At 37.1% G+C, this 9,731-nt stretch overlaps 1 protein-coding gene and 1 long non-coding RNA gene across 6 annotated transcripts in view; one reads left to right on the forward strand and one right to left on the reverse strand.

The window, feature by feature from the left end:
- The window catches only part of Lrrc69 (leucine rich repeat containing 69), a 120,005-nt gene that overhangs the window by 77,781 nt on the left and 32,493 nt on the right, over positions 1-9,731 (forward strand). Inside the window, exon 8 of one of the 4 annotated variants that reach the window (XM_031366565.1) lies at positions 8,867-8,945. The exons of the other annotated variants lie outside the window; for them this stretch is intronic. Within the exon in view, the coding sequence (XP_031222425.1) occupies positions 8,867-8,935 (69 nt within the window). The 3' untranslated portion in view covers positions 8,936-8,945. Of the gene's footprint in view, positions 1-8,866; positions 8,946-9,731 lie in introns of those variants that run through there. 4 annotated transcript variants of the gene reach the window in all.
- Positions 878-8,964, reverse strand: LOC116088057. Of its 2 annotated transcripts, XR_004117751.1 has the most exons (4): positions 8,811-8,964; positions 7,145-7,217; positions 5,678-6,057; positions 878-1,147 (listed from the first exon to the last, which is right to left on the reverse strand). It is a non-coding gene; the product is annotated as an uncharacterized LOC116088057 (long non-coding RNA). The 2 variants fall into 2 exon arrangements; XR_004117750.1 differs by lacking the exon at positions 7,145-7,217.

Consider the following 9,731-nt stretch of genomic DNA (forward strand, 5'->3'; position numbering starts at 1 on the left):
GAAGCACATTTTGCAGCTTAGAGCACAGCTGTGCAGTGTGCAGGTTGGCACCTGGCTGTTTTTACTACACTGTTATTCTTTCATTTCTCTGCTCAAATGCTCTGAAAACAATTAAAATCGGAAATACAGGGCTTATTTGTCTTATACTTCAGGATGCAGTCCATCACTTAGGGGGACGTCAAGACAGACACTTCAGTAGCTTTCCATATCACATGTATAGTGAGGAGCAGAGACACAAACACACACCTTTTGGCTGCTTTCTGCGTGACGGCTCTGCTGGATTGTACTTCTTCTAAGGCCTAGGACCTCCTGACCAGGCATGATGTCACACAGAGTAGGCTGGGCATTCTCATATCAACCCATCTGCTGAACAGTCATTCTATTACAGAGGAACAGCTCTAGCTCTTGAAAGAAGGAAAAATCCTTTTTTGTGGACATAGATACATGAATGTTTATGACAGATAAATCAGATAATTTTATAGGACTCTACCACATATAAGGTTAATGTTGGATACCACAAAACATGAAGAGGAAAGAATGAGTGGGTGAATAAAGATTCGACATTTATAAAATTTCCATGAAAATGTTAGAAGAGTTGTTAGAATTTGTAACTGTAAGCTATTATAGAAACAATAACAGAGTGGCATAAGAATATAGTACGGGTTAAAAATATACTGATTAAAAAGTAAACTGGAGACTTTGATTTTGGTTGATGGCAGAAAATATTGAAATAGCAAAACAAGACATGGTGTACTTAATGAGTGACTAGTCAAATAAAAAAGTACAAGTCCACACACAATCATATTTTGGTAAAATTATATATAACCAGAGAGATGAGAAGAGCTAATTATGAATGAGGAAAAAAATCACAAAGAAATGACAGTGGACTAAAACAGATTTCTTATTAACAGGTACCAAGGCAAATATGGAATGATATCTTTAGAGCAAAATGGGAAAATCCCTCAAAATCTAGAGTTATTGGTGGTGGTACTGTTTGTTTGAGACAAGATGTTAGCGAGTAGCTCTAGGTGGTCTTACACTTGCCGGTCGCGGTCCAGGCTGATCATGGAATCCCTGCCGTCTTCCTGCTTTAGCCTGCTCAGTGCATCATCATGCCAAGCATTATGCAGCTGTACATCCAGATAAGCTGATCGATAAAAGCCATGGGACGGTCAGAAATTTTGAGAAAAGTGGAAAAGAAAATAGTTTGCTTTGTTATGAAACAACCATTGATTTTAATCCTATTAAAAGTTAGCAAGTGGGTGGGTGATTTATGTTAGAGCTCTTGCCTAGTGTGTGGTCTCAGTAACTGTCACAGCAAAAATTAAAAAAATAAAAAAATGTAAAAAAACATACTCATGCTATTAGTAAGTATTCAACGGTGAAAAGTATATGTTTATCATCTTTACTATGAAGTAAATAATCATCATACACAAAATTTTAGGGTTTTTAAGATTAAATTTGAAAAATCAAAGTGACATTTGAATGCACCTGGCCAAATGGACAACCGGAACATGTATTATTAGTGCCTCACTGTTTGTTTACAGTGTGAAAGTGTGTGTAAAATACCTGGCGATGCTAATGACATTACTACATAGTGTTGGTTTATGTGATGGTTTGAGTAGGAGTGGCCCACATAGTTTCATATATTTGAATACTTGGTCATTAGGGACTGGCACTGTGTGACAGAGATGAGGAGGTATAGACTCATGGGATTAGATAAGGCCTTGTTGGAGGAAGTATGTCACTTGAGTAGCCTTTGGAGTTTCAAATTCTCAAGCCAGGCCCAGTGTGCCTCTTCCTGCTGCTTGCCAGTCCAAATGTAGAACTCTTAGCTACTTCTTAGCATCATGACTCCCTGTATTTCTGTCATTCCCCTCTCCATGATGACAATGCACTAAACCCATGGAAAGGAAGCCAGCCCCAATTAAATGGTTTTCTTTGTAAGAGTTGCTGTTGTCATGGTATCTCTTCCCAGCAGTAGAACATTGATTAAGATGGTAAACAATTGCTCTCAGATAGCTTCCAAGTTTATGCTGCTTTTCCACATAATTGAGCTAATATTCTTGTTTGCCAAGAAGCCTCCTTTTCTTTTTATTAAAAACTCAATTATTTAATTATCCATTCAGAAACCAACCTCTGCGAATGCTGTCCTTTATAGTAAACACTTCCTTACGATTAGAGAACCCATTTGATATACTAGTGTGTGGCTGCACCAAACACTCTGCTTCAAACAGGGTTTGCATCAACAAGAGAGAGACAGTGAATAGAAAAAAGTGAGTCTTTATTCCTGACAGAAAACAGAAAAAGAAAAATCAAACAAACCCAAAATTTCAAATTGAAATGGCTTCTGTTCAGGTGAATGTAATATTGCATCATGCTTGCCTTCAAAACTAGTGAAATGACCAGTTGGAAGTAATGGATGAAAAGTGTCACTCGACAATTGACTCAGTTTTTTTTCAAAATGTTGTAATTATCTGAATTAGCCTTCAGAAATAAGAATTTTCGGTTTAATTGTTATTTCAGCAGGAATCTTTGAAACAGTAACAGAATTAATCACGTGTAGTTACTAGTAAAACTTGGGCCATATTCGATCAAGTAACTTAAATGTTCTTGTAAAGTTCTTTCCAAACTCTTGAGTGATCCTGTGCCCAAAATATTCATATGAGGGTTTTCATTTTGAATAGTTTTGTTAGTTGAACTTAACATTTCCCCAGATTCCTTTAAAGTTGAAGAGTTTAGGCAAGGATTGGATTGGAGCATGAACTCTCATCCCTGTATTGAATGATGTAATGTAGTTAAAACTATTCTCAGAAGAGATTAGTGTGAGGAGGTCTCAGCATAATGAGTGAAAATGTTCATCTACTTTATGAAAATAAATGAAACTTTTTAACCTTAATTCCTTTTTATGACAACCTGCCAGGAATGAGACATAATATAATATTACATTTAATAACTTTACCCATTACTTATAGAGTAAAATCTTACTTTGCTATAAAAAGTTATTACTTTTAAGATACCTATGACATTCATTTATGAAACTGATCATTTCAACTAGTCAGGTGTGAAAGTGAATGTGGGTCTTAATACATTTGTGCAGTGGTCAGTCAATTTAATGTCCATTAGACAGAGAGATTATCAGAAGGCATCTTACTTCAAATTCTAAATGGTTGTGAAATAGTATTTATTGTTCAGAAAATTGAAATGACAATGCATATTCCATATTAATTTAGTCACAAAATACCAGAAGACAATGACAGTATAAGTGAATCCACACACTGTTCTTCAATCTCTCCCACTTCTGAGAACTTTGAATCCCTTTCCCTTCTAGAGACTTCTCCCTTTAGTTCTTAAAGGGTGGCATAGAAGCATAATTCTATACCTTTGATTTGTTTCTTGAAATTGTAGTCAACTTTAGTTAATTCATTCAAAGAGATTCATTACTGAAAACTTTGAATCTCCCCCAAGAAAGTTAAAGGCATTCCTAAGCAGCAGAGACTGGTGGGGAGCAGGATCGAAATATAGTGGAAAGAAGGCTAGTTAGCTTAGCAGATGGCTGACTCAGTTTTTGATGTTGTTGTTTGTTTGTTTGTTTGTTTGTTTCCATTTTCCCTTACTAGTTCAAAATATCTTAAAGCAGAACAACCATAAAGAATGTCATTAAAGAAAGAATTTTGAGAGTATAAATGAACATTCTTAGTAGCAGGAAAAAAATAGCAGGAAACCAGACCTATCTCCTTTGGCATATGCTCATGGTTCCTAGATGGGGTAGTTAACTTCAGACCATACCAAACGCTAGTGCAGTCAATACTAGTATGGAAGAGTTAACATTTTGAGTATACATCTCAGATTTTAGAAATTATTTTTAGTCACTCCATAAATATTTGAGAACATACTTTAAGCAGGAAGGTCCTGGTGCTTAAACCCAGTGGTTTAAGGTTTTAGTTTAAACTCTAAAGATGCAAAAGGCCCTAGTAATAAAGGATAATATTACATGAGGGTCAGAGATCAATCATGCAAGAGTTTCAATGTGGATGGTAAAATCATTGCATAATGTCTGTCCTGGAAAGTGTCCTGGATACCTTTTCTTAAAATAGGTAGAATTCAGATATGTGACTAAGGAAGCAGAGAGGAGAAGTTAGGACCAGAGAACAGCACAGAAGGAGCAAGGGGTAAAGTAACAAGGTTGATTTGTAGATTTGGGAGGAGGAGACACTATGAATAAGTGGTGCAAAGTTATGTAAGCATGTCAAAGAATAGACTAAGAAGAATGAACTGAGCCTAGTGTGGAGGTAACTACAAGTTGGTGTATATGCTGTGTTTTAGGATTGTTTGGCTGTGTTTGCTGGATTAATTGAAGCTGAAGAGGAAAAGGTGCTAAAAAACCATAACGTGATTGTTTTATGCAGGGATAATGTAGAAATACACAGAGGTGGGACCCTCCTGGGAAGGAAGGATGGATGACAAAAGTTGGCAATTATATATGAAGAATGCCTGAGAGGAATGCAAAGGAGAAAGATTCATCCAGAGGGATGCATAGCCCAAATTTTATCATTGATATGTCAATTTTCAAGTGATATCTACATAATTCAAATAAGAATGACATGTTGATTACCAAGAGATATCTAGATAATTCAATTGAGCATGTGTAGCACAAAGTAGAGCCAGAATTTCAATAACCTTCATCTGCACATCCCTCCAAGTATTATGCCATTAGACGATTGTGTATGGGAGTCAGAATTACTTGTTAGTGAAGGATGCTTGGAGACATACTATGACTAACACAAATATATAATCTAGTGGTCTTGGATTCTCATCCTCTGTGGATTGTAGCAATCTATGGATGGGTTTCCTCATCTAATCAATCAAAGGATCAAAGCAATGTATCTTCTAGCTCCAAAGTACATGGATTCCATGCGGAGAAGGAGGTTTTATGGCTTTTGCGAATCTTGTTAATTTGGAATACAAGACCAGTGTTGTATAACTGTAGGCTTTTACACCTATGCCCCAGTTCTGAAAATAATGACTCTGAGAGTTAATTATGTATGAATAAATGCTTAGGTCATGAGCTTGGGCATGTTCCTTGACTATCTCATAACTTAATTAACTTGTTTATTCTATTCTATGAATGATACACAGCTAGTTACCTCTTCTCAGTTTCATGCATTTGTCTTCTCAGAGTCTTGGGAGAATCTCCTCCTGTGCTTGACTCTGTCCCAGAATTCCTCTCTCTTTACCAGAACTCCCATCTCCTATTTCCTGCCTTACTTAGCTCATTAGTCAATCAACTTTTTATTGACAGGTGATGCTTCCATAGAGTACACAAAAGATTCTCTCTACATTTCCCACCTTTAGTCTAATAAAAGAATCTTTCTCTTTCAATAGTAAACTATAAACAATAACAATAATGAAAACTGTCAGGTAAGATTACATTCGTAATGTCCAGTTCATATGTATTTAACAACCTTGGAGAAAATATTCTAATATCTATACTATCATGGTGAATTAAAATTTCTATACCTAAATCAATTTCTATCATAACTTGCATTACCAGCTTGAAAATATCTTCTTGACCTTAAAACATTTTTCTAAAATCCTAAACAATCTAATATTAATTGTGAGACTATGACTATCTACCTAGTCTTCATCCCCATCAGAAACTGAGAATACATGTTACCTGAGTATTTCAGAAGTGCAGGCAAGCAGCTTCCACAACTATGGAAATGACAGAGAAAGTTGGTTGCCTGGATAGTCTGTCCAAATTTCTGTTTTGGAGTATCATCGATGACCTTATGACCCAGAACATCTGACAGACTTTTCTGTGAAGCAGGAAATATGAAGGACTTGTTACCCTGTCTTGGTGAATCTCAGCAGTCGACTTCCCTGCATCTCTTTTTTCCAGTTCAAACAGCATACCATCAGCAGTTGAAGCAAGGGCAGTTTCTTGCCCAGTGGCTAGCTTGCCACACATGAAGCAAAGTCCAGAAGAAGGTTCTTTGATGCCCATTATCATCTTTGAAGTAGAATCTAGGTGTTTCCAGGAGTAGACCTGTTTCACTGACCAAAAAAAAAAAAAAAAAAGGCCTTTGGTTACTAAAACATCCTTAAATGACATTTCCTGTGGATCTCTGTAGTTTTTGAAGGCCATCTATATACAGTATACCCGAATAGGTAAATGTTGCTTGTTTTAAGCTATTACTGTTTTAGCTATTACTGTGAAAACATCTTTCTGTAATTGCCTAGAACCTAACATGACCATGAGTTTGATTATCTGACTACTAACTTGCATTTCTTAATTATTCTAAACAGTTTGTAATAGCAGCTATCAAGGACTAGAACTTTATATTGCAGTTTAAAATGAATTTTATAGGTTTAATACCTTATAAAAGAAGTAAAACCTATACACATACATAAAATATAACCTTAACTGTGTCAGTGTGCAAAAATTTATACCAATGTAAGAGTTTTGGCTAGTGGTAGCTCTATAGTTTAAGAGTAGATTCAATTCTCTGCCCTTTATTCCTATCATTCCTATATTAATCTTATTTTTACTCTTTTTTTCTTTCATCCCTTCTCCTCTTTTCACTAGATAGGATAGAAAGGATAGAAGAAAAAGAAAGAAAAAAGAAATCTCTGAATCTAATCTCACTTTGTTTCCTCCCTGCCCAAGGCTATAACAACTTACAACCAACCCCATCTATTTTACTTATTTATTTATTTTATTGGTTATTTTATTTATTTACATTTCAAATGTTATCCCCTTTCCCAGCTTCTACTCTGCAATCCCCTATCCCATTCCCCCCTTACCCTGCTTCTATGAAGGCATTCCCCTACCTACTCCCTCCTCACTACCCTAGCATTCTTCTACCTGGGGCATCAAGCCTTCACAGGATGAAGGGACTCCTCTCCCATTGACTCCAGATAAGGCCATCCTCTGCTAAATGATGACAATATCCATCATGTATTTAATGACGAGAAACCATTTACCCCAGCTCTTGTGAATGGGGGTGCCACTCTCTTACAATTGCTTCCTGTTGTTGGGGGCATCATTTTTCCTTTTTGCAGGTCCAAACAAACTTGGGATATTGGTTACTCTTAAAAAAGCTAGCTGTAATGTTTGCTGTCCAGAAAGTTTAGGGCTCACCTGAAGTCTCAGCTGGAATAGTTTGTGATGCTGGACCATCTAGCTAGCCGTTTTGAAATTTCCTGGATGTAGGCTTTTGGGAAGAAGCATTGAGGCAGTCTGAGGTAGGGTCATGCAGAATGCTGGAACAAATGTGTCTCAGTGTCTCAGCATCCTTCTCAGCACCCCCCAAGGGTGGATTTTGTCAGGGCCATTCAAACTTCATTGATGTGTGTAAACATATAAACTCACAAACAAGTAATATGCATTTCTGCATGATTCTTTGCTGTCTGTTAGAGTAGATGGGGCATCTGTCTTTCTTTATAAGTTAGTTTAATCAAACTAATATAAATATCTATCTATATTATTTATAATATAAATATCTATCTATCTAGGCACAATTCCAGAGAATTTTGTATGAAACAAGATTTTTTGACTGTATATAGATGAAGTTCTCACTGGAGACATTTTTATGTCTCAGCCAGTTTCAGAGCTGTTCTCACATAGAGGGATTAGCAATACAAGTCACCTGTTGGTCTTCATGATTTATTTCTGTCTGCAGCCAGGATTTTCAAGGGGTCTCCCCCTGTCAAACTTGATTTTTATCAAACTCTCTTGTTGAAACAAAGGCAAAAATCTCACTCCCAAAATAACCCATTTCCTTCTTTCAGTTCTGAGGTTAGGACATCCTTAATATAAGCACGCTGATGTATTTCAGCAGTTTTTCTGTAATCCAGTGCCTCTCAGCAGCTTTGCTATCTGTTCCATTAACGCGTAAAACCTTAAACTCCATATGCTATTGTTTGATCTGTCTCTGGGAGATCTCATCTTCCCCTTCAGTTCTAGAAGCATTTCCTTGGAAGTGCTGTTAGGGCTTTTATAATTACTTGACCTATAAGAATTATCTGTGACAGGTTTTATCCCATAATGTCTCAGAAATTGTTATATTCTAATGATGATACATATGAAGTACCATCAACTTCAATCTGCAAAGGCATTTTCAAGATAACCACCATCTCTAATAAACGCACAATCTTGGAATCAGCCTTTTCAGAATTTAAGGCAGAAACCCATTGGAATTCTGAGTATGTCTCAATAGTATGGTGTATCAACATGTGTACATATCCTATTTCTCCAAACTCTACAAAGTGAGGCGTACAATTTGTTGTTTAACATTGTTATGAGGTAGCATTAAACATAATCTTACCCTTTTTTGTTGTTGTCTTTTGTTTGTTTTGTTTGTTTGTTTTTTTTTCAAGACAGGGTTTCTCTGTATAACCCTGGCTGTCCTGGAACTTACTCTGTAGACCAGGCTGGCCTCGAACTCAGAAATCCACCTGCCTCTGCCTCCCAAGTGCTGGGATTAAAGGCGTGTGCCACCACTGCCCGGCTTTTACTCTTTTTTTTATTAGATATTTTCTTTATTTACATTTCAAATTATCTCTTTTCCCGGTTTCTCCTCTGGACAAAAAGCAAAACAAAACAAAACCCGTGTTCACTCCTTCCTCCCCCTGCTCACCAGCCCACCCTCTCGCGCTTCCTGTCCCAGACATTCACCTACACTGAGGTATAGAGCCTTCATAGGACCAAGGGCCTCTCCTCCCATTGATGACCAACTAGGCCATTCTCTCATAATCTTACTCTTAATTCAATATATCGCATCTCTGTGGGTTGCTTATTCTAATACCTCCAGTCTTTGTGGATTCTTCTCATCTGAGACTACCCTTTTTGCTGTTCTTGTAGATTCCAAATTGGATTCTTCTGAAGATTCTTTATTCTGATTTAAAGAATTCTCTAACGTCTGTTCTTTGACCTCCAATCCAGCATTCCATCTCTCAGTCCTGTCCTCAGCTAAGTCTGCTTTACTCTGATCACTCTTAAAAAGGATATATAAGATTGTAATTGTTACTAAATAAACAATTATTTGTGTGCTGGTAAATGATTCAAATTCATATGGGACCCAGGTGGATGGGGTCATGTTTTTTTTTTTCCATTTTTAACATAGAAAATACTTTTCCTTTAATCTCTTTGTCCTTAAGGATTTAACTTTCTTATTTTCAAACTAAACATTTCTTCTAATGATTTCTTTTATATCTAGTTTCTTCTCTTTTTTATTGTTTTCAAACTTAATACTTTATCTGTTCAGAAATTTGGGGCATTTCAGTCTCACCACAGCTCTGGCGGAAAATCTGCAGGCTTCTCAGGCAACCCTGTGTCTACAGCTTCATTCCATCCCCTTGGCTGTCTAACAGGCTGCCCTGGCTAGCTTGGGCTGGAGCTGCACTTTGCCCTTTTACGACATCCAATCCTCTTCCTCACAGGTACTGACTAGGAGCCGAGGCTAGCTGCCCCTTTCTGCTTAGGTTTTTGTTGTTGCTGGTGGTGGCTTTTTTTTTTTTGTTTTTGTTTTGTTTTGCCTGTGAGGCATGCCTAAGTCTCTGGATCTCTGATCACTATTGCTCACTATCTGCGGCTCCTAGGTGTCCACTTGCTCTTTCTTAAAAGGATTTACCTCCCCACTTGCTAGGAAACTGCATTCAGCTCTGGGAGGTGCGTGTCTGTTGCCTTTCCCTGGGGGCTTTTTCTTTTTTTTCTTTTTTTTTTTTTT

Source organism: Mastomys coucha, unplaced genomic scaffold, assembly GCF_008632895.1.
Source record: "Mastomys coucha isolate ucsf_1 unplaced genomic scaffold, UCSF_Mcou_1 pScaffold14, whole genome shotgun sequence".
NCBI classification, from domain to species: domain Eukaryota; kingdom Metazoa; phylum Chordata; class Mammalia; order Rodentia; family Muridae; genus Mastomys; species Mastomys coucha.